General features: G+C 35.8%; 1 protein-coding gene across 1 annotated transcript in view; it reads left to right on the forward strand.

The window, feature by feature from the left end:
- Positions 1 to 25,679, forward strand: part of ADGRL4 (adhesion G protein-coupled receptor L4) — a 109,512-nt gene extending 83,833 nt beyond the window's left edge. Inside the window, exons 13-15 of the mRNA XM_079777109.1 lie at positions 21,531 to 21,622; positions 23,759 to 23,927; positions 24,288 to 25,679. Of these exons, the coding sequence (XP_079633235.1) occupies positions 21,531 to 21,622; positions 23,759 to 23,927; positions 24,288 to 24,350 (324 nt within the window). The 3' untranslated portion in view covers positions 24,351 to 25,679. The remainder of the gene's footprint in view (positions 1 to 21,530; positions 21,623 to 23,758; positions 23,928 to 24,287) is intronic.
- The last annotated feature ends 831 nt before the right edge of the window (positions 25,680 to 26,510 follow it).

Genomic DNA, 26,510 nt, shown 5'->3' on the forward strand with positions numbered 1-26,510 from the left:
ACTATAAACATCAAGACAATTACATTTACTATCTAAGTGGAGGTTATCACATAAACCAAGATTACTAGCAGTAATACGAACCAAAATAAACCAAAGTGATGCCATGAAGCTTCCTCCATCACCAAGAGGTGATTAGAGCATTCTAGCCCCTAAAAGCAGAGGAGTTGAGCTTTGTTAATGAAGAAATAGTATGCTGCCTCCACACTCATCTATACAGATCTACTTCTTGAAAATCATCTACACTAAAAAAAAAAAAGAGAAAGATGCAAATTGACCGTACCTTCATGACACCCACCAGCCAATCAGGAGTGAGCATGCAAATTAACCCAACAAAGATGGAGGGTTAATTTGCATAAGCAGGCGCCAAGCGGCCGGGGGTGGGGCGGGATGCTTGTGTCGTCCCTCTGGCGATGACGCAGGCATTCCGCACCGCCCCAGCAGCTCTGGGCCTCTGGGCAGTGTGGGAAGGTGGAAAGGCAGCTCCGGGCCAGAACGAAGGCAGAAAGGCGGCTCCAGCTGGAGCAATGGCGGTGCCGGCAGCCAGGGGAAGGGAGGCCCATTCTTGCACGAATCTTCATGCATCGGGCCTCTAGTCATTCTATGATTGGGAATATTCTAGTAGGCAAGGATGTCAAGCCCTATTATTAAGTTTACCATGTTACTTGGGTGGTGTGGATATGATGGGTGTAAACAAAACAAACAAATATACATTATCCCAAATCACTGTAGTATTAATGAGGAGAATACAAAACAAATGATAAAGAACAATATAAAATGAAGTATAAGTAATACTGATTGGATATGGGAGAGATTAATGTGGGATATAATAATCATTCAAGAAAGCTTCATTGAGAGGGAGGGACTTGTTTGTGGATGGGGCAAGAAGCAGATTCTGCTTCACATGCAATAGATTCTAGGTGTGAACTTAAGTGTCTACCAAGCTGCTTGTATACTTGCCAGATTTCCTTTTAAAGGAAAGCAAAGGGCACAAACAAAATAGTAACCATTGTAAATAAAACAATACCATACAAAACAAAATTATCATCTGTGTCATTAAAAATATTCAAGAATCATATTTCCTCACTCCCTTGTCTAGATGTCATCATTTATCAAAATTTTACCTTCATAAATGTACCTGTACCTGCTTCTTCTCTATTTTCATAGTCAAACCATTGTTATCCTTTATTAAGATTGTAATATTACTAATAGAACTTTTAAATGAGTAATTTTTTGAGCAGCAATTGCTTTTGAAACACACAGCTAATACGTTAATACTCAGTCTCCTTAAATCACTCACATTATTATCCAATTTTATAGTTAACAAAAAATAGGATTTGATTCAAATGTTAAGTCATTGGTCCAAGGTTCTAAGTCTACAGATAATATTGATGTTAGAACTTAAAAATTTCTGTCTTAATTGAAAGCCCACCTTTTCATTTTACTTTGCTTCTTTTGCAATTATCTTCTAACCTATCTTTCTGCTGCCATTCTCTCCCATTTGTTTAGTCTGTCTATAATAAACTCAGATAATGGGAACTATTAATAAGAAAAATAAGAACGTTAATGCTAAATATTATTTCTGGCATTAATGTAAATATTCTCCATGTGTTAGCACATTCAATCTAATCATTCAAACAACTCAAAATGACTGTGTGTATGTGGGCACACACACCCAATTTATTTTATTTTGAAGTTGGATAGATCAAGGCATAGAGTGATTACATATCTTACCCAACAGCTAGTAATTACCTGAGCTGGAACTCACATTCATGAAAATTAATCTATGGCCTATCTTCTTAATACCAGTTCTGATAGTTTTGTGTGTTTTTTTTGCCAATAGACCAAATGCCATAGGCTGGTACATAAAACCCTCAGAAATCTAGCTGAACCTTGCCTATTTTCAGCCTTTTTTCACACTGTATATCCCCCCTAAACAACTCCTCTAAGAACTTTATGCCCCTTAAAATAGTTGCTATTCCTTGGATGTTTTCTTGGGCCTTTGCAATCAATAATCCTGCCACTTCCTGCAAAATTTTTCTGCCTAATATCTTATCATTAATTAATACACAACTTGGTAAAAACTTTTCCAGGTTTATAACTAATCTACAGAGTAAGGGCTAGGTGATATTTGCTTGCTTTTATGAACAGAGCACTGGGGCATGTCTGGTTTGGGATCCAATATAATAAAAGGCTAATATGCAAATTGACCGAGTGACAAACGACTGGTCACTATGACACACACTGACCACCCAAGGGCAGACACCCCCTGGTGATCAATGCATTCCCATAGGGGGAGCACCACTCAGCCAAAAGCCAGGCTTACACTAGCGAGCACAGTGGTGGTAGCGCTAAGAATGTCAGACTTCTGACTTAGGCCTGCTTCCCATGGGGAGCGGGCTTAAGCTGTCATCAGACATCCCTTGAGGGCTCCCAGACTGTGAGAGGGTGCAGGCCGGGCTGAAGGACCCCCTACCCTGAGTGCACAAATTTCGTGCACCTGGCCTCTAGTCCTACATAATAAAAGGGTAATATGTAAATTACCATCACTCCACTATGCCCACAATTGGGCCAGAGGGAGGCGCAGGGGGCGGGACTCGGGGTGGCCAGGGTGGCTGATTGGGCCGGCGGGACGCTGAGCTCGTGTTGCCAGCGGCGGTGCGAGCTCAGCGTCTGCGCTATGGCTGTGCTGCGGCACAGAAGGGGCCTCTGGGGCAGCGAGCCCACGTCCTGCTGCGGACCATCAAAAGCGGGGGAGCTGGCTGGCTGTCTGCTGGTGCACCAGCAGACAGCCAGCCAGCTCCCAGCTCCCCCGCGATCGAAAGTGGGAGCTGTGTGTCCGCTCCAGCACCAGCAGACCCCCTGCCATCAAAAGCGGGGAGCAGGCTGCTAGCAGTGTCCGTGGAGCGTGCTAGGCTTTGCGGGGCAGTGGATATGGCCTGGATGGCAGGTTAGGCCTAGGGGACCCTCCATGTGCATGATTTAATCATGCACTGGGCCTCTAGTTATAATATAAAATGCCTCTTAAACGATATGTGAACTAGTAAAAGCTGAGTTAGTTCAGCACTGATAGTTTTTTTCTACCCTTAGTTATGTTGTTTGAAAGGAACATTCAAGCATTTCATCTATTCTGATAACTGTGAGTGATTAGTTATTTGAGTAGCAACATTTCCTGCATTGATCAAATGAAAGTACTTCCCCAGGTATTGGCTCATTAATAATAAGGATCTCTCAGAATTCTGAAGTATGAGCCAGTGACCCCACTAATTCCATCTACGAATCATCACATTTAGAATGGTAAGATTGTAACTATACATGAAAATTTCTAGCCATGCTTTTGAAAGATTGCACTGTATATTAAAAAAAGGCTTTTAAATCTTTGTAAAGAAAGCTGCAAACTGAAGATAATTTCTTTCTTTCTTTGACATTTTTCATCTTTATTGCCGTATTCTTTCAACTAAAACCATGCAAGGGATTAGGTTCAAGTACAGAAATATAAAAAAGAATTTGCGAAAATCATTTAACTTTTAAGTAGAAATTGAAGTTTTCCATAGACATGTTCAATATTGAAGAATAGTTTCCTTGATTGAAGCAAATACTAATTAAACTATGTCTAAATAAAGTATTTTCATTATATAATATAAGCTTTCATTTAAATTCAAATTACAACTCTTATAATTGAGTGTTTCTATTTTACTACTCTTAACCACTTCTTCTCAAGTTTGCCAGACTGCACTTAGTTGTTTATAGTGGCCTCCTCCAGTTGTTCTATCCATGTCTACACTACCTTAATTCCCTTTCACCAGGAAACACCTGGTAAAACCTACTCAAAGTTAATTCCTCACATAATGCTTACAAGATGGACATGTTTATATATATACTAGAGGCCCAGTGCACAAAATTTGTGCACGGTGGTGGTGGTGGGAGGTTCCTCAGCCCGGCCTGCACTCTCTCCAATCTGGGACCCCTTGGGGGATGTCCTAAACCGGCAGTCGGACATTCCTCTTGCAATCCAAGACCACTGGCTCCTAACTGCTCACCTGCCTGATCACCTCTAACTACTCTGCCTGCCTGCCTGATCGCCCCAACCCCTCTGCCTGCCTGCCTGATCACCCCTAACCACTCTCCCCTGCCAGCCTGATCACCCCTAACCACCTCTGCCTCGGCCCCTGTCACCGTGGCTTTGTCTGGAAGGACATCTGGTCTATCCAGTCTAATTAGCATATTACCCTTTTATTAGTATAGATTTACTATTATGTGATGCATTCTTAATACATTTTTTAATTTCACAAATTTCCCACTCTTGAATAAAAATGAAAACATTACAAGACTGTGTAAAGTAAAAAGTGAACATTTCACCCCATACTCATATTCTCAGTGACTACTCTTTTTCTTAGTGGTTACTCTGGATCCCTCCTGACCTTTGCCATGGCACACACACATATAAATTTATTTACATAAATTTAAGAAAGAATTTTGTTTATAAATTCAAGCAACCTGAATTATTTATAACCTGCAATATAACATATTAATCTTTGTTAGAATATACAATTCTACCATTTCTTATCATTGCCTACTATGACCGTGCTCTAATTTATTTAACCTCTTCTTTACTAATGAACATTTGCTTCAAATAGTTTCTTATTACAAATAATGCTGAATAGAGAATTCGTGTTCCAATATAGTTACATATATACGTAATGTAAAATTGTTAGAAAGTGCTTCTTAAAAGTAGAAATGCAAGAAGAGGCAGATTTTTAAATTTACAAATTGCCTATGAAACATTTACTTCAATTGATATTTCCACCAACAATATGAGAATGTACTTTTTCTGACATTTTTGCCAACACTACATGTTCTCTACCGTGCTGTCTAAATGCCTAAATTATAACATATAAAACCGAGTGAAGGATTATGATAGACCACAGTTCTGCAATAGTGGCACCATTGACCAAAATTTTGGACCGACATTTTGTAGCAGCTGTCCTGTACATTATAGGGAGTTTAGCAGAATCTCTGGCTTCTTTTCACCAGATGCCAGTAGCACCACCACCATTACCTGTATATGACAACCAAAAATGCCTCCAGGCACACCAAATATTCCATGGGGGACAATATGCCTGTTTCTATTCATTGGAAACCACTAGTTTAGACTTTGATATTAAGTCTCTTATATAAAAGTTTATTTTGCCGCTTGCTTTAAATGGCATAAATATTTTAAAAAGAATTAAAATTATTGTTTGGGTAATGTCTTTTAGATGACCCCACTGAAGCTATATTAGAAACCCTACCCACTGTAAATTTTAACTGTTGTGGATAACAGCATTAACATTTTGATTACATGTTTTAATTTAATGGCATCATATTTCTTAGGTGCATCTTTTCGTGACCTCTGTAGTTTAAGGTGCTTTAATATTCTAACCTTTCCTCCATATTATGTATTACTAAACATTTTAGTACGTGTAACATCTTGCTACTTTTTTCATATTATTCTGACCTTCTTGAAACAATAAGTAGCTGGGATTTTAAAAGAAAAAGTGGAGTTTAAAAACATCTTAAATAATGCATTGGTAGTTTTCAATGTATTCCCATACATGGGAATTATATTCTTACTGGAAATACCTTCACAGATAATCTCCTTGGGATTCATACTAAAAATTTTATAAAAAATTTAATAACTTCACATAAATTAGAGATTAAAAAAAACTGAAAAAAAAATTTCTTAGGTTTCCCAAACCCTATTAGAAATAACTGGCCATGATGAAGTTCGTCACTGATATTTTTTATAATCAGAGCTTTACAGTGAGGGGTGCTGTATGATGAAAGGGAAACTATGGATATTGGTAGAGCAAGCTAGTCCTTAGAATTGTTCTTCACTTTGTATAATCTTCTAATCTTTACAAAACCCTTTAACATCTTAGTTAATACTCACAAACATCAGTAGTACATCAAAACAAAAATAGTAATAGCATTTTGTAAGAGATAACGTTTTTGTTTGTTTTTTCACTAGATTTCGTGACTACACAAATGGGTGTCCTGCTATTTATGGCTTTTTAAAGAATTGTATTAATTCCTTGAGAAGGTCTGTTACACTCAAGCAAATTATGTGTGTTCTTATGTAGCTAATAGACAAAACCTTCAAGCTTATATTCATTTAGAACTTATAAAAACCCTTAAATTTGGCCAAGAGCACACTGCATGTTCTGATCATTTTTATACTTTTTTTAAATGTATTTTTTATTTCAGAGAGGAAGGGAGAGGGAGAGATAGAAACATCAATGATAAGAGAGAATCATTGATTGGCTGCCTCCTGCACGCCCCCCATTGGGGACTAAGCCCGCAACCTAGGCATATGCTCCTGACCAGAATCGAACCCAGGACCCCTCAATCCACAGGCTGGCGCTCTATCCACTGAGCCAAACCAGCTAGGGCCTTATACTTCTGGTCATCCTCCCAGCATAAGTGTCCTTGCCCAAGCTGATCCGCAAGAAGAGTGAGCAAGGCCTTCTTTGAATCAGTATTTATTAACATTTGCAGAACTCTTATTCTACACATCTGAAAATATTTAATATTCTCTATATTTATTATATCCCTCTATTCCCTTCAGTATTTCCTGTAAAATATAAATTACTCATTTTGAGAGAATGGACTACCTGTGTGGCTCTGTCTTGATTTCCGTTACTCATATGAAAATGTTGTGTCTAGTTTCAGGGCTTCCCAAGAAAAGAATATTTAAAATTCCTTCTGATGAAAAAAATATTCCTCCTGATTGTATTAGATAGAAAATTAAAAAATCCCAAGTTGTTCAATGTTAGGGCACATCCTTTAGTCAGTACTGTTTAATTCACACTATTTCAGTAAGAACCACCATTTTATCTGTGTTTTAATTAATTAGAAACTGAGGCTTGGAGTGCTTAAGCAATTTACTCAGGATCAAGCAGCTACTAACAGGTCAAGGCAAGCTCAATGATTTGCAAATTCTCATTCTGTGCTGTTTCACTACCACATAGCCTTTCCTCTTCCCACGCACAGGAGATTGAAGGGAATATCTTTGTTAGGTCCATGAAACACTTGTTTCTATCTCCTGAATTCCACAAATGGGATCAGGGTGAGTTTTGAGAGACCTGGCAATCGCAGACCTTCTAAAAGTTATTTATAAACTTTCAATTCTTAATTTTACTTAGCAAAGATGTCAGAATAAATTACTTTCCATCTTATTGAAAATGAAGGAACTCTTGAATTTTTCTTCCCTCATTTTGTATCGCTTTATCTAAATACTTGTCAAGACTATCCCACAACTAAACAGAATATCCCATCTAAAATCCTGACTGCATCAGATTATAGATCAATATATGGAATACGTACATTGGATGTTTACTGTATTTAAATTGATAGGTATCATTAAGCAATTTCCAATGCCCTGTATAACATCTAATTGCTCAAATCCTTTTAAATTTTTTTCTAAGAAAGAAAAAGCTAAGAGGTGAATTAAAAGCTTTATCCATTTAAATCGTCCTTAATCTTATATTTCTAATGAACAGTTATTTTCTTCAGGGCGGGGGCTGGGGGAGAAGTGTGTGTTTTTTGGAATCTTTGAAAAATCCTTATGATTTTCTCTAATTAATATTAACCTATTCATATAGGTAGTATTAAATCAAAATAAAAGTTCAGGCAGTATAAAAAGAACAAAAAACTGGGGGAAAATAGGTACAACATTTTGAATATTTCAGAATATTTGTTAAGTATTAATGTCCCAAGTAAGGCTGTGCTAGTAAGTAAGGGAGGATAAATGGAGAAACCTTGCTCTCAAAAAACATCCCAAGGAGTCATGTGCAAGTAACTGTAAGACAATATATCGGTACGTTTGAAGCCATGTTTTGGAAAAGCCAAGCTGAACATTTCTTCAGCCCTGTTTACATGTTTCTTGACTTGACATTGCTCTTGGGGTCAAGTCTAAAACTTTTAACAAAGCCTATGATAAGAATTATATTAGTTTATTATCAAACTTTGGACATTTTGAGAGTGACAGTGGGTGATAAAAGTACTTCAAACTGATTTCAGTGTATTGATGGACCTATAAAACATCTCATTCAAAAATCTATTTTGAAAGTAGTTTTTTCTACAGTGTAAAAATTATCTGGAATAGAGCACTGTGTGCCTGACAATGACAGCATTTGGAATCTTCCTTCCACTGCTCCCTGACAGGGAGGAGGTAGTTGTCCCTAACCACTAAGTGTATTTGAACGCAAGCTGATGCTCACACCATATCTGGATACGGTCTGGAAAGAGAGGTGAGATATCGCTGATCATCTTTCATATTTCAACATGTGAAAGTTAGAATGATCACTGCACATGTGAGTCTCACACAGTCACTAAACCACTGCAGGAACTGGACATGGAGCTTACCAAAGATACCTGAGCTTGTCTAAGATGTCAGCAAATTAAAAAAATCAGATAAATGCTGAACTGAACAGAACACAGGGCAACAGACATGAAAAATACTGGCCCTGGCACATAGGGATAAGGTGGACACTCCACCTTTGAGCCACCTATGTTCTGGCACCTGCTGCTCAACCTCGTCTCACAAGACCGTCCCATAGACCTTCGCAGCTTAATCACACTGGCTGCTTCACAGCTTCTCAGAGGTTCCATGTACCTTCCCACGTCAGCACCTCTGCACCAGAACACTCCCTGTGGCCTCCCTCTAGCCACCCTTTTATTCAGTTGACTCCTGTTTGACTTTCAGATATCAATTCAAACTATACTTCCGGAAGAAGTCCTGCAGGCTCAGCTCACCAGTCTAGATATTTTTGTCACATGCCTTCATAGAGGCCCATTATTTTCTTTGGAATACTTTCCTCAATGTAAAATGACACATGTTAGTGTGAATCACTGATTAAAAACCAATTCATATCTGTCTTCTCCAGGAGACTAAGTGCTGTGAGAGCAAAACCTTATGGAATTTTTCTCACCATATTATCCTTGAGGTTTATCAAGTAGTAATCACTCAAGTAATATTGTTGAATTAATAAGTAAATGATGCAAGCATAGTAGTTAGTCAAAAGTGTCAATTTCTTTCCCCAAAGGAAAGTTAAACAAATCATCATGGAAATCAGATTTTCTTGAGAAGACTTCACATAAGAAATAACACAGGAAGCATTCTTTATAGCCTATCACCCTTTATCTCTTTTTTCCCCCCTTAGGAATGATTGCTCTGTCATCTATCTATCATTATCTGACTATCTATCTCTCTATCTATCTATCTATCTATCTACCTATCTATATCCACCTATCTATCTATAGCATGCTTTCACTAGGAATTTAATTGGCATTTTATGTTTAACTGAATAAAATGAGGTCTTGGTCAAATAATGGCAGAGGTTTTAAAAAACAATATAATTGGCAAAAATCCCACACCATGGGTTCTTTCTATGCACTTGATTTCTAATATGTAAATGAAGACCATGATGTCAACTCTGTATACACTGCTACTATTTTAAAAAGAAATTAAAATTGAAAGAATAAAAGTAGCCTTTAAACGTTGAAAATAAAATTTTTAATAATTTAGGGAACAATTATGTCCCTTGAATTTTCACCTTTTTAATTGGTAATAACTTTAGTACAATTTAAATTTAATTGTGCAATTTCTATCTTAGATGCTGAATAAAAATAAAATAGTGCATATTTTTTTATAAAATTAGTTAATTTTTGCAAACCTCTGTCTTCATTTTATACCACATGTATATACTGTATAAGGAACATTTTTCCTTGCTTATGTTAACAAGAGATTTTATGACTCAGTTTTCATTATTGCATTAAATCAAACAATTGCTGAAAATACTCTTCACATATTGTTTTTCTCCTTTACCTTTGTTCCTTTTCTATTATCTTTCTATGACTTATAACCATCTAGAGTTAAAATCAGCTATAAAAATAAGCCCATGACATTCACTTAGACCCATGAAGGTCACTTTATCCTTCATTTTTATAAATTTTTAGTTCTCTCTACCTTTTGATTCTGTTTTAGAGACCAGTAAATTATTTTTAAATACTAAAAAAAATCAGCTATTAATATATTCCTAATGCAAACATGTTAAAAAGATGAAGTGTAAATATTTTTAATGCCTAAGATGATTAAATATTGGAGTGGAATCTATAATAAACTAGAGAAATTATTTAGCTATTCATACATCAATAAATGTATATTTTTTATCTTGAAAATTATATATGTATACTAGTTTGCTAATATCTTATGCAGAGTAAGGCAAAAGTAGGTTTATAGTTGTGAGTAATTGAAACACAAAATTCTTTTATTATTATTTATTAATTATTGTATTCTTTTCCATATGAACAACTGTCAACCTGCTTTTGCTCAACCTTACATATAATGTATATTATAAAACACTTTAAAATATAATCTAAAAGATTAAAGATGTAATGACAATATTTAAATATGTTAAATATGGTCCTCACTAAAATATTATTAGTATTTTATTTTTTAACAAAATATTGATTATGTTTTTAACACAGCAATCCCAAGGTCTAGCCCTAAGTTCAGTTTATTTTAATACTTAATGGTTATCAGAGCTGAAACCTTACAAAGATACATTAAATATGTGTTTTAGTATGATTGCATGGTAGACATACAACACTGACTCTGTTCTAATACTAATTTCTTCAGATCTTCAATAATGTTCCCTAATTGCACTTTTATTATTGAAAATATATATTTAAATTTATAAAGAAAATGTATTTGTTTGTTCCATAATATTTTCCATGTATTATTTCAGTTAACTTCATCATAAAGAACAGAACGTTTCTTTAATGGTACATGACATTTTTAAACTCTCACTATTAAATAGAAAACATGAAAAGAGACTTCAAAACATGTATCATTGACTTTAGAAAAATTATGTGTTTACTTGATATGCATGACTTTAAATATGATTGGAAGCCATGAATCTAAATGCATATTTCAAAAATCCTTTTTAATAATTTGAATTTTTAAATAACATTTTATTAAATCTGATTAGATCTTCATGGATTTTAACCTGGCTGACTAACATGGACTTGCAAATCGGCTGGCAAATAACTCACTCTAGGAGTAGGAAAAATGTCAGTTTTGTCATTTTCTCATTTGAATATTCATCAGTATGAATTTTACCCCACAGTGCACTTGGCGACATCTTGAGTCTTATTTTTGGCTTGTATCTTATATGTGACTCTATTTGACATGTTAAAAGCAAGGCTACCAGTGTCATCTTTATCTTAAGTAGTAAACCTTAATGTTCTCTTTAGAAAAATATCAGTGGGAATTCTAATATGTTCTTCCTGTGCCCCAATAGATCATTGTGGCATTGCACTTTGGAGTTCTCTAGCATGAACCCAGTAACCATATTCAAATGCTAAGGGATAGAAAGCTCTGTTTATCACCAACACAGGAAGAATTACCACCTTCTTAGATCTTTGACCACAGAGAACAATGAGGACAGGTATCTCCTTTGGGGATTGCTGGCATAACATACTAAATCCTGCTCAGTTTTAACAAGATCTTCATCACTGTTATCTGAAGTTCAATGAACCCTAATGCCAGTTAACTAACCACATCACTACTCATTAATGTTTTACTCTTCTATACTTAACCATTTCTAAAATGAAGTAACTCTTAGCAGTTAATATAATTGAATGTATAAACAGTTAAATTGTTGAAATTTTAGATGTCAATTTAACTTCTCTTTATTGGTCCTTCATTTGTGGTTTGCTAGTTTTGTAAAGTTCTTAGGAGTATAAACTCTGGAACCTGTCTACTGGGTATGAATTTTGGCTTGGCTACTTCCTAACCATATCATCTTGGCCAAGTTATTTTACCTCTCTATGCCTCTGTTGCCATAAATGTTAAATAAATGTAATGATAATGATAATAAGAATACTTACCCCATTTTGCCAAAACCGGTTTGGCTCAGTGGATAGAGCGTCGGCCTGCAGACTCAAGGGTCCCAGGTTCAATTCCGGTCAAGGGCATGTGCCTTGGTTGTGGGCACATCCCCAGCGGGGGGTGTGCAAGAGGCAGCTGATCGATGTTTCTCTCTCATCGATGTTTCTAACTCTCTATCCCTCTCTCTTCCTCTCTGTAAAAAATCAATTAAAAAAAAGAAGAAAAAAAAAGAATACTTACCCCATTAAGTTGGTTCGACGATTAAATGAATTAATAAAATAGAGGAGACTTGGAATAGTGTCTGGCATATAGAAAACACTCTTTTGTTTCAGAATAACTATCCATCCAGTCGTATACCCCAGTGGTCAATGGGCGGGGGAAGAACACTGCTGTCTTCTAAAGTGTAAACTTCAAGATATTAGTGAAATATCATGAGTACTGTTATTCCCAGAGTAATTTATAAAAGATGTTCTTATGATATTTAGAGCCTACTTAAATATATTTGTTATATTTTCAGGTTGTTTCAGATGTTTCAATGTTTCAGATGACTTTTAATATATGTATTATTTTCATATAATTGTAGACTTCACTCCCATTTCTCTACTGAGCCTGGCGGTAACAACCTGAGCAGAGGAGTATCCCTTAGCTCTGTAGATACTCTCAAGGATGTTGAGTCCCAAGCTTAGGGAATGTTAACAAGATGGAGAAATGCTTCCTAGCAGTGTCATGTAGAGAAACAAGTGATCCCATTTTCTAATTCTGACCATAGGTCAACAAAAACTGTGGTATTATAACGTGTACATTTTTTACTAAACTTATATTAACACAATTTTACATCTAAGCCTTGAAAATTTTATTTCCAACTATCACTTTATTAACCGTCACTTGCTAGCACAGCTTCACCATGCACAGGTGGAGTTCTGTTAAGTGTGGGTGTATTCTTTACTCAAACCTTTTAGATGTGATTTCATCTGCTATATACTTTGAGAATATTTTATCAGTCTCAGTACACATGTTCCACAGCAGTTGCCACATCTGAAAATGTATCCATTCTTCCTTTGAGATCTTTTTTCAAACAGTTATGGATCAGCCTATCTGGAGAGGGTGATGTCCCTGGGATTTTCTACTTAGAAGCCAGTGTCCTTAGAATATGAGAAGAGTCAGATATAAAAATAAATGGAAAGCTATGACGTTAATGGTTGCCATACAAAACACAGGGTGGCCAGCTAATTTGAATAATGGTTGCCATACAAAACACAGTGTTACCAGTTAATTTGATTTTCAGATAAACAACAAATTGCTTAAAAATAATATGTTTGTTATCTGAAATTCAAATTAACCGGGCAACCTGTATTTTCACTTACTTATCTGGCAACCTGATGAGAACAGCCTATAACGGAAGGTATTACAGACAAAAATAATTGACAAATACTTGAAATTCAAAATGCATTTCTGATTTCCTGGGAAGGAAGTCACTTATTAGTTAACATTTATCTGGATCTTTTTACTTTAAGAAACATAGAAACAGAATCCACAAATAATAAAGAATATTTTATATAATTGACTACTCACCAAATATCTAGAACATTAATAATAAGTGAGTTATTGATAAATAAGCATTTATTTAAAACTGGATTTTAAATTTATATTAAAAAATAGGAAACACTTAAGTATAGGGTATTTCACGTGTATTTTTAACCCTGTATTAGTTTTCTATTGCTGTCTTTTATTACTATAAACTTAGTGGCTTAAACAACACAAATCTATTAGCTCACAGCACTGTAGGTCAGAAGTCTGGGTGTAGTGTGGCTCAGCTAGTTTCTCTGCATAGTTGCATTCGACTGAAATCAAGGCATCAGCCATTCTGGTAGCTCTGAGGGAGAATTTATTTTCATGTTTATTCAGGTCATTGGCCAAATTCACTTTCATGCAATTGATTTCCTGGCTGGCTGTTGGACAAGTGTCAATCTCAACTTGTAGAGTCTCCCACATTTCTTGGCTCACTTTGTCTTCAGTCTTCTCTGATCTCTACTTCTGGCTCATCTCTCCTGCCTTCTATTGTGCTGCATCTCACAGAGTCTCTTCTGTCTTTCTCTATTGCCTTTAAGGGCTCACAGGTTTACATTGGGCCCAACAGGATGATGCCGGATGACTTTTTTATCTCAAAGTTCACAACCTTAATTTAATCGGCAAAATTCCTTTTGCCATATTCACAGGGTCCAGACACTAGGGTGTGGACATTTTTTGGAGACTGGGACATTATTCTGCTTAATACATACTCCAGTGTGATGTGATTTGCATTGTAACTAAGCATTTACATGAATTCTTTTAATTGGGAAATAATAAAAAAAGGAAATCAGACAGAAGACAAAGCTCTACTTGATTCCAATCTAGCTAGTACAGAATTTTTTTTAATTAAAAGATTATTTTATTTAATTTTAAAGCTTAAATTGAAAACTACTTAGTTGTTTCTGCACAGGTCTAGAGATTGAGAACAAGTCCATGTTTTTACATGGTCTCTCAGAAGGCCAGAAAAAAACCCACCTTTTGTCCTTAGCAGAAACAAATTTGTCCTGAGCCAGTTCATTTAAAGGCAATAAAACTACTTGAAAGGACACAGTACTTGTGATCATGACACATTCTTAAATGAACCAGATTCCTTTTGATATATATGAAAAATTAAAGCCTGGGTCTAAAAGTGCTGTAAGAGAAATTGTCTCATTCTTTTTGGTGAGATCTGACATCAGCATATAGATGGCTTCATCAATTATTGAGGAAAAGACTAAGAAAAGAAAAATGACTGATTGGGATGCTTCATTTTGAAGTCTGAATGTGAAGCCCTTGGGTTGAATGTACCTGTAGGTCGAAATCTTTCAGAATTAGCTCCCATTCTCTCCGGCTCATCTCTTTAAATTTTTTGTTTAAAAAAAATAAGGCACTTAAAAATTTTATCGCACTCTCTGAAACATCAGAACATGTGTGCCAAACTTTGAAGTAACCACATATGTCAATGAAGTTAAGGAACAGATTTCTGTACAGATAAATACCCTTAAGATGAAGCAAGGGGAATGATTTTAAATTTAAAATATTACTTTTATTCTCAAGGGTTAACTTTTCATGACTTTGAATGACTTTTTCTTCACAGCTATTTTCATTCTCTTCTGTATTCTAAAGTGCAGCAATGAATTTCAGAGTTCTTGTGTTTGCCATGTAATGTCCTTGGCTTGTTTATTCCTGGAAGAGTATTATGAACTCCTAGTTGACAAGCTAAAACTGTTTTTTTAAATTGAGACAAAGATGATAATGAATGACTTTGTTCATTTGCAACTCATTAATTAGCTCCTGTGCTTTTGTGGCATTAACACCTAGAGATAAATAAGGGAATCACAACTAATAAAACTAGCACATGTATGTATACACTAATGAGCAAAAGTGGAAATAATTTTAAAGGCACCATTTTCTTAAGGTTAGTATTAATGATTTTCAAATATTTTTTAAAATTATACATTCAAGTCAGTTATCAGTGATGTAACTATTGCCTATAGCATAGTGCTTATAGTATTTTTCCAACTATTTAACCTAAAATGCAGATATTTCTCTATTCTCAAAGTCCTTACTTCTGAAACAATTGTAAACTATTTCTTATCAGAAGTAATTTTAATTTTATATAATTTTGTTTTGAACTTTTGTTTTTATTTCATATCAGACCATTCATACTTATTTCATAAAACATTGCCCCACCAAAAAAAAAAAAAAAAAAAGACGTTTCCATACCATGTAAAATGCAGACTTTCAACTTAATTTCTACCTCTAAGTAAATAAGGCCATGTGTATTTAGGTGATATTAATTCTTTATTTACATTTTTAAAATATATTATAAAAGGGACTTAAACTAGCATCTTATCCTATATAATAAAATCCTAATATGCAAATTGTCCCCTCTGGTGGCCGTTCAATCAGGAGTTCAACTGCTCACTATGACGTGTGCTGACCACCAGGGGGCAGCATGGAACAGGGTGGGTTTTGGTTACTCTGTGCTGGTAGTGAGCAGCAGTGGAGGTGCTGCCGGCCCCGATGGGCCCTGACAAGAGCAGGACCATGGTGGGATGGTGGAGCAGGTGAGCAGGTGTTGCCAGGTCAAGGTGGGGTGCCAGGTGAGGCTGCAGGGCTGCGAGGCTGGGTGTGCGAGCTGGGGCCTGATCTCTGCAGGCTACCCCAAGGGACCCCACCAGTATATATACTGGAGGCCTGGTGCATGAAATTCCTGTGCCTTCTAGCAGATTGGGAGCCCTCAGGGGATGTCTTATTAATGGCTTAAGCCTGCTTCCCATGCCAGCAGTCGGACAACCTTAGTGCTGCTGCTGCACTTGCCAGCTGTGAGCCCTGCTTCTGTCTGAGGGGCACTCCCCCTGTTTTAGTGCACTGACCACCAGGGGCAGCTCCTGTGTTGAGCGTCTGCCCCCTGGTGGCTAGTGCGTATCATAGTGACTGGTCGTTCCGCCATTGGGCTGAAACCAAATCTCCAACATCCCCCAAGGTGTCCCAGATTGTGAGAGGGTACAAGACAGGCCAAGGCACCCCACTGGTGCATGATTGGGGCCAGGGAAGTTGGGCAGCGGGGGAGGGACCAAGAGAGGGCTCCAGGGCATGTCCAGCCCATCTCGCTCAGTCCGGATTGGCCGGACCCCAGCAGCAAGCTAACCTACCAGTCAGATCTTCTGCCCCCTGGTGGTCAGTGCATGTCATAGTGAGCAGTTGAGCAGTCTTAGCGTATCATTAGCATATTATGCTTTGATTGGTTGAACGGACAACTGGACAATTAACATATTAGGCTTTTATTGTATAGGATATATCCTATCTAATAAAAGAGTAATATGCAAATTGACTGTCACTCCAACACACAAGATGGCTGCCCCCATGTGGTCAAAGATGGCTGCCCCCATGTGGACACAAGATGGCTGCCACAAGATGGCCAGCAGGGGAGGGCTGTTGGGAGGGACTAGACTTGCAAGGGAGGGTAGTTGGGGGCAATCAAGCCTGCAGGGAAGGGCAGTTAGGGGTGACCAGGCTGACAGAGGAGGGAAGTTGGGGGCGACCGGGCCTGCAGGGAAGGGCAGTTGGGGGGGACCCAGGCCTGCAGGGAGAGCAGTTAGGGGTGACCAGGCCTGCAGGGGAGGACAGTTAGGCATCAATCAGGCTGGCAGGGGGGTGGTTAGGGGTGATCAGGCTGGCAGGCAGAAGCGGTTAGGGGCAATCAGGAAGACAGGCAGGCGAGCAATTAGGAGCCAGCAGTCCTGGATTGTGAGTGGGATGTCCAACTAAACGGGCAGTTGAACATTCCTTGAGGGGTCCCAGATTGGAGAGGGTGCAGGCTGGGCTGAGGGACACACACCCCCATGCACGAATTTCATGCACCGGACCTCTAGTATATATATACTGAATATTATAACTTGATGTTAACTTTGAGTTTTGTTAAAGAAATACTACTCTAATATTTATTAAAATGGTAAGGAAGACTTTATTTGGGACTATTGTGATGGGTGTCAAGACTGTCACAATAGGGGAGACAGATTCATTTCAACTCTGAATACAATAAAGATATCTGGGGATTATTGCCAAGAAACAGGTTGTGTGTTGGGAGTTTTAGATTGGTGGGTGAAAAATTACTAAGAGGATATATCAAGGTTAGGGAGAATTCTTGCTATACACTTACTTTAACAAGATTCTTACTGAAAGACAGGTCAAGATGATCAGATATCAAGGCTGGGGGATGAGGAATTTGATTAGATATCAAGAGTAGGAGGATCCTCTTTAAGCTGACTTATCAGGATTCTTACCAAAACTGGACTGTGCAAGGATGGGTACTGAAGCTGTAGGTTAAGGCCTAGAAGAGGGCTCAGAGGAAACTAACAAACATTTAGTGGAGGAAAGTCTTTGTCAGTTTGCCAGTGACGAAGGCAAGGGAAGGACATGTTGGCATACAGAATCAGCATTGTTCTCATGGTAAAGAATACCATCATTCTCTACATTTCCATGGAATTGATCTCAGGTCTTATTTATCATTTGTGTTCCAAATTTTCATAAAAGTACACTGGGAGGCAGTATGTGGACAAGCAGCATTTAAGCAGAGGTGAGGGAATTAGCTAGGGGAATATCTGAGCGCCCAGCAAGTACAGTCACCCTCAAGGCATGCTCGGTGTGCTGGAGGAAGGACAAAAAATCCAATGTGACATGATCAGAAGGTGGAGTAGGACTTGAGGGAAGAGTTATATCCTTTCAGGGGCCATTGTGAAATCTTCAGGTCTAACTCTGAGATGGAAAGCCATTCCAAGGTTCTGAATAGAGAAATGGTCTAACTTACATTTTAAAGAGATCTGTCTTCTGTCATGAGAAGGGACTGTAGGAAAGCAAGCTAGAAGGGGAGACTGATTAAAAGGCTTTTCTAATAGCCCAGGGAGGCACGATGGTGGCCCTTTCTAGGGTAGGACTTGTGAAGATGGTGCGTGGTAGAGATATTCTAAATAGGAATTGAAGGTAGAGGTGAAGGGTTGGCTGATAAATATGCCTGATCTGCTAGAAAGATGAGATAACTTTTTGCTTTTTTTATTTTTTGTTTTTTGTTTTTGTTTTTGTTTTGTTTTGTTTTTGAGGCAGGCAAGATTGCAGCAAAAATAAGTTCCTTGAAGAAAGAATACCAGTTTGGGTTTTGACATTTTAATCCAGGATGCCTATTAGATTTCTGAGTGGTGAAGTCAGACAGGACCTAAGGATAGTATTTTGAGTCACAGGATGTGATCACCTGGGAAATGAGTGTACATAGGTAGGTCCAATGGCTGTGATCCAAAGTGCTCATTTATTTTCTCTGTTTAGCAATTCTTTGGTTCTGGTCATTTAAGTTTGGCTTAGAAATCAAAACATGAGGGTGTTTTCACCTGTATTCTTTGCAATGCAAACAACTGCATGCACTTACTGAATAGTATTGAACTTTCCTACTGACTGTTAATCTTCTCCATTATGCTGTGAGTTCCTTGAGGAAAAGCCCTACATTACTTTTTGTGTGATTACTGAGTAAAATAATAAATAAAAACTTTTGCATTTAAGATAAAATTCAAGAACTATCTCTGTCTACCTGGCCCACCTCACTTCATGGGACGCTTCTCTGTGTTTACTACACCCTAGCCACTCTTGTTAATTACTTAAAGGCACACCACATTCTCAACTCTCTCGTTCCTCTTTGCTTTTTTCTATTTTTCTTCATAGAATGTATTTCTCCCCTCATTCTTGATCTGCTAATGCATTATAATTGATCAGGTACTAGTTTAAATGCTAAATCTTAAGAGAGGTACTTCCTAAATCTTCTTTCTAATCCAGCCCCATCTTGCCACTCTTAACAGTCTAAATTTGTGAGTTAATAGTACTTATCACAATTTGTAGATTTATAAGTATTTGTATGATTGTTTACTATCTTCTTCTTAATAAGTTTATGAGAACAAAGGACAATGTCTATTTTGTTCATTAATATGTACCAGCCCTCACCACTATACTAGACACTCAATAGACCCTTTAGAAATGAAAATAAAAAGTTCCATACATTTATATTATTATCAATGTTGCTGGATAACACAATCAATGTGTGATTATTTTCATTTCATAAAACCATAATACCTTTTGATAAACATGTTTAACCTCTTTTCTCTTACAATTGGAAAAATATGAGTTTATGGAATAGGAATTAGTCTCCTACTTGTCCAGCAGCAAGTGGTTTTACAAGTATGTAAATATTTTCCCTTTTCTACAGAAAAAAAAAAGTACTTTTCAGAATGGGATCACCTATAGAGAATGTTCCATTTCTATTCTTTACCATATGATGTAGAAGAACATGTCCAAAATGTATCTGCACTTCTGAGAAACCATAGCATTATGAGCAACTATTTTTTAAATATATTTTCTTGAAAACAGGAGTTTAAGAACTTTATTTAATGACTATTATAAATTAACTCCTGGAAAAATGATGCATTAGAGAATATTTTTTATCATTTAAAGTTGTTTTACATTATAACTCTTCCTTTGTTGAGATAAGTTCAATATAAACATCTTATAAAAGGTATTTGAAGATTTTTAAACCAATAATATGTTGAGTATATTATTTATACTAACAAAATTTTAACATTTTTATTATTTAAAAAATTGATATATTTATAAAACTAAATACAGCCATTGTTTCCAAATTTATTTTACAAAGTGATAGGTATAGAAACCTAGAAAATATGATACATCTCTTTTTCATAAGTAGTAAAGATTATTTATAAAATTAAATTGTCATTTCAATTAGTTATTTGAGTATACAATTAGATGAAACTGTCAACTAAATTTATTAAATATATTTTATCTTCTCTCTGCAGTTGCTAAAGTTTTTTTTTCTTTGTATGGAAGCATTAATGTAACTAGAATTAATTAATCATATAATTAGAAGTAATAAATATTTGGAAGCAGGAAAAAGGGATTAAACCTTATTTCTCCCAAGGACTTCTCCATGGAGAAGTGACAACATAAAATTATCTGAGCTATTACATAAAACTGCTTTTTATAACAATAATTATTAAATTTTATTTTGAGAAGCAATATAAAATGCCCTAAAATATGGAACAGAATCTTTCCATAACTATGAGCTCTTGAATACTAGTGTAAAAATTAGCTGAAAATTAAAATATTGCACTTTGCTAGTGTTATTACAAAATGGCTTTTAAAAATCTGTTTGGATTAATAACATATATTTAATAAAGGATTAATATACAAATTATTTCTATAATATTTAATATTTAAAATTTATTAATATGCTCATATTAATATAGATATTCATTTAAAATATCTATCTCAATTAGACCTCTGATACTTTAAATATGACTTACGGGTTTCCAAAAATATAGGAATGCTAAATGTTTATCAACAAAATGTATATATGCCTTCAAACAAACCTTTAATTTATTAAAATTTTAAAGTTTCTGAAGTTAAATCTAGGGAAATCAAATCTCAACATAAATATTAAAACAGATAGCTAGATGAACTATATAAAAGAAAGTACATTCAAATATTTTCTAGCAATAGAAATTGGAAGTGTTTTGTTGAGTTTTCTAATTTCCTTCCAATTTCTCTTTTCATTTAAAGGGTTGACAGAATTACCACTAACATGTCTCCTTAAAGAAACAAAACATGATTTAATGAACAAATATTTGATTTCTCAAGTGTTCATAAAGTTTTTCAAACCAAAATTTATCTGAATATGTATATTGATCATAATATTGGCAGCAGATGATACTCATCAATCTATAGATGTGATAATTAAATATGAAGTTTCTTGAACAGGTTACTTAGTCCAATTTGGTAAATTGTACTAACAATTTTCAGTGATATTGTAAAAATCAACCACAGATTTGTTTTGGCTAAATGCATCAGAGTGTTTGTACTTTGTAATGCACATAAAAATGCCACGATTTTCTTGTTTCTGATCATTTGAAATCTTTACTATTTGTTTATTTCCTTTATATGCATATAATTTACTATGAAAATTATCTCCTTTGAAATTAATTTATTTTCTCAGGTTAATCTCTTGGCTTTTGGATTTATCATATACAAAGTTTTTCGTCACACTGCAGGGTTGAAACCAGAAGTTAGTTGCTATGAGAACATAAGGTAAATGTTCCTTTAAGTCTACTTTTGTGTGTGTAATTAAAAGCTTTAGTAACTTAAGGTACAAATAAGTTTTGAAAGGACAAATTTTGAATGATTTTTCATGCTTCCTTTCTCTACACTTCAAGTACTTATTGTTAAGTAGCATTTAGTATGTTTAATAAGCCTACAATAACCACATATCAAATGGTAAGTAAAACAATCTTTTCAAGCATACTTCTCTTTGAAAGAAAAGACAATGACCATTTTAAGAAAAAGTGGGCCTTAGTGATTTTTTTTGCAAAACACTTCTCAAAGCTTCATAACTGAGTTTCTTCCTTGTGTTTCCTAGTTTACATGTGGCCATGATTTTTCCTTTAACCCCTCTCTTTAACATTGATTTATTAAGAGTGTGAAAAAAAGTTTGTTTAAGGAAAACTTTAGTGCAGTGGTTCTCAACCTTTCTAATGCCGCGACCCTTTAATACAGTTCCTCATGTTGTGGTGACCCTCAACCATAAAATTATTTTTGTTGCTACTTCATAACTGTAATTTTGCTACTGTTAATGAATCATAATGTAAATATCTGTGTTTTCCGATGGTCTTAGGCTCTACAGCAGCGCTTCTCAACCTGTGGGTCGCCTAAAACCATCGGAAAATACAGATATTTACATTATGATTCATTAACAGTAGCAAAATTACAGTTATGAAGTAGCAACAAAAATAATTTTATGGTTGGGGGTCACCACAACATGAGGAACTGTATTATAGTGAACAGTAGACATAACTGATGTTTGGGTTGCTTGGAAACACTAATGTAGTTTCATTACCTTGCGCAAGATTTATAGTTAGCATTTAGCAAATGTTTGATTGATTACTTTCTTTTACTACTCACCATTCATAGTTTCACATAGTGTACTGGTTTTAATTTTAGGAAGTACACTGCTAAAACATCTTCTGCATAAAGAATGCTTAGACTAAAAAGAAATGAAAAAGTCATCATTAGTTGCCTCATTCTTAAGGCCATGAGCAGGATTGAATAGTGGTTTACCAAAAGTCATGGGATAAAGGCTAAAAATAAGTAAGAGTGAGTATGGGCATGCATCCTACGTAATAAAATAGTAATATGCAAATCGACCGCATCTTCACTACGCCCAAGCCACACCCACCATCCAAAGCCACGCCCACCAGCCAATCAGGGCGAGTATGCAAATTACCCAACAAAGATGGCGGTTAATTTGCATATGCTGAGGGAGGGAGGAGTGAAGACTGAAGACAACTTAAAACAGTGATGGCGAACCTATGACACGCGTGTCAGCACTGACACGCGTAGCCATTTCTGATGCCGAGGATGAAACATTTGCTGCTCCTGAGGATGAAACATTTGTGAAATAATGTTTTTTCCTCAAAGTGACACACTACCTGAGTTATGCTCAGTTTTTTGGTGAAGTTTGACACACCAAGCTCAAAAGGTTGCCCATCACTGACTTAGAAGGAAGAGGGAGGAAAAGCGGAAAGCAAGGTGGCTGCCAGAGGGAAAGCCCGGGCGGGACGGAGCGGGGCGGGCCCAGTGGCCGTTTGCAGGATTCTTCCTGCAAATGGGGTACTAGTTATTTTATAATTTTTAAGAAATTAGTATTTTGACATGAATTTATTTGGAGGGAATGGTATTAGAAAAGCAATAAAATAAAATCTAATTTTATATTTTACTAAACCGGAAAGGAAAGTTTTCTTTGATGTCAGGAATATGTGCTGACCACAATTTGCATGGTACCCTTTTTAAGATTTCTTAAAGAAAATATTTCCTAACAAATATATGTGTTACCTTTGGGAATTACTGCAACATTAGATATGAAATCAAAGCACACACACTGCATTACACCAGATAAAAATATTTTTACGATTAAGAAAATTCCTTGAAAAATGGTATATTTTAATAATGCTACCTTGATTTCGGAAGCCCATCCTTGCCACAGTGCAGTAGCATGCTCTCAAGGCTTTCCCATGTAACTGTGCAGAGTTTGTCAATTTCAAAATTGTTATTGGTTTTTGCAAAAGATTTCTCACTTATACCACAAACTAACTTCCCACATAACTTGAGGAACCTGGGGATGCGAGTGCACATAACTTTCTGAACTGGATCATTTCAAACATGTTCCAGGTCTTGTGCCAGAGGAGCCCTTGCTCTCCTCTTCCTTCTTGGCACCACCTGGATCTTCGGGGTCCTCCATGTTGTACACGCCTCAGTGGTGACAGCTTACCTCTTCACCATCAGCAATGCCTTCCAAGGAATGTTCATTTTCTTATTCCTGTGTGTTTTATCTAGAAAGGTAAGCAATTTGTTATATTGGTCAACTCTATGATATATATTCATATAGCATCAGTTACCAAATCAATAAAAATCCTTATTCTCAATAAAGGCATGACTCGTGCCTTTATTGCCTAAATGCAGTACATTTTAGTATAAAAAAGAATCAGAACACCCACCTGTTCTCAGAAAAATATGCTTTTTATAAACTTGCTACTAGGAATATAAATATAGCTTGCCTTCATTTGAGTATATTCTCATAGATAATTAGAAGGCATTAATAATTTAGAAAACATAACAATGTAATGTGATTTGAAAATAATTTGATATGATTGTTGAAATTATATTTAATATTTCTCTCTTCCCTTTTGCTTTTCTTTAGATCCAGGAAGAATATTATAGGTTGTTCAAAAATGTCCCTTGTTGTTTTGGATGTTTAAGGTAAACAGAGGAAACTATGGACAATTATTGCTACACAAAACTAAAAAGCCGAGCTGTGGATGGCCAATGCATGAAAATGACTCAAACAAATTATCTAATTATTAATTACTAGATAATCAAATATTTTAAGTCAGTTTTTCTGTTTACAGTGTAGGAACTGAATATAATAAGAGGTGAAATTATGTACCATGTAGCTACAGTATGCTTCCCTACATGACTTAGTTAGTTATGTCAAAAATAGTATTACAGATATTTGGAAAGTAATTGGTTTCTCGGGAGTGATATCACTGCGCCCAAGGATAGATTTTCTTTCTAACACAAGAAATATATGAATGTCCTGAAGGAAACCACTGGCTTGATATTTTATGACTCATGTTGACTTTAAAACTAGTCCCCTATCACCTTGGTAATGAGCTCTGTTACAGAAAGTGGAACATAGGAGAATAAAGGAGCAGAATATAAAATAGTAGAAAGGGAATGACTGTCATAACAATGGAATGTATTTTGAATGAACTTGGGTTTTTTTTTTGTAAACTACATGAGAAATTATAGAGATAAAATAAAGAATTGAATAAACACATCTTACTGTTTCTTGAATTGTTCTGAACATAAATTTCTACCAAAATAACTTGCACCTAAAAAATAAAATAAAAATAACTTGCACCTGTATTTGTTATATTCATTTTCTTTTCCAATATTTCTAAAAACTGCACAGCTTCACAAAAGAAAGAAAACACACATTTCTGTTCTGTTTTTACGTTAACATTAGAATGAGGCATATGCTATTTCTATACTTACTTCACAGATTGTAACTTCAAATGCATAATCAGTAATGCACAAATGTGTCAAAATATAGTATTGTTCATGCCTGTACATAAAGCTGAAGCTTTCTATTCTATGACCTTCAGTGTAGTGAAAAATATTGTATCTCATTAGACTGGTATATTTGAGTTCCTTATTTGTTTAATTTAAAAAATATTATAGTTTACATTGCAATATTCCCTTTTAACTTACTGTTTTTAAAAGGGCATTGTAAATAGGGAAGTATTCATAAAGTGAATTGGTTTTTTTTTCTGCTCAGAAAAGTACACACTTCAAAGTGTTATTTATGACAAAGAAATCACTAAGAACTTTCGAAATTTTCACAGTGGATCTATTTTCTGACAGTTTTCCACTATCTATTAAAGCATATCTGTTTAAATGTACTGCTGATATCTATCCTCAAATCGTCTCATTAAAATGAAGAAGCAGTGACTAAGATTTCAAATATGTCACTGTTCTGTTCCTACCTGTAAATGTATGCCAATACGCTAAATGCTGTGATTTTAATTTCTCCAGCTTTTGAAATGCAGTCTGTCAGATCTTTCTCTAACAAATAAAATGTTATCTAAATGAATCCTGCTACTGCTTTGCTAAGTCCTTTTCTCAGGAAAGATGAGCTACCTGCCAATATGGCTTATACATTTTTAGACGGTCCGTGATAATAACTTTTTATTATTATTTTTATCCAACCCATGACCTATTATTGTCATTGTCATTATAGGACAGTGTTTTGGGAATGTCATATGGAAAAGTAATCTGTTCAATCCATGTATAAAAACTAGGGGTGGGAGGTAGAATAATGACCCTCCAAAACGTCCACACCCTAAGTCATAACGTATGACTATTTTAGGTTGCATGGAGAGAAGAATTTAGGTTGATAATCAGCTGACCTTCACATGGGAAGAGCATCATGGATTTTCTGATTGGCCCAATGTAATCACAAAATTCCTTATATAAGTAAAAGAGGAAGCTAACAGGGAGCCTGTCAGAATATGAAACCTATATTCTTTTGCATGAGATTTCAGATCTTCTCATATCACCTTACCTCCCTGGTTTTCACTTTTGCCCTATCAATGTTTCTTTAGTCATACCAAACTGCTTATTTTCCCCAAAACTTGTTATCTGTTACCTGATCCCCTATTTCTGGAATTTTCTCCTTATTACCATCATTACTCTGACAAACATCTACTTATCCATAATGTATCTTTCTCAAGGAAAACTTCCTTGATTCACACAAAGAATTCATCACTTCCACCTTTGTGTCACTGCTGTCTAGTAGATACCTATTTTAACATTTATCACATTGTATCGCAATTATTTAGCCTTTGGACATTCATTGTAC

This window comes from Cnephaeus nilssonii, assembly GCF_951640355.1.
Source record: "Cnephaeus nilssonii genome assembly, chromosome: 7".
Classification (NCBI taxonomy): Eukaryota; Metazoa; Chordata; class Mammalia; order Chiroptera; family Vespertilionidae; genus Cnephaeus; species Cnephaeus nilssonii.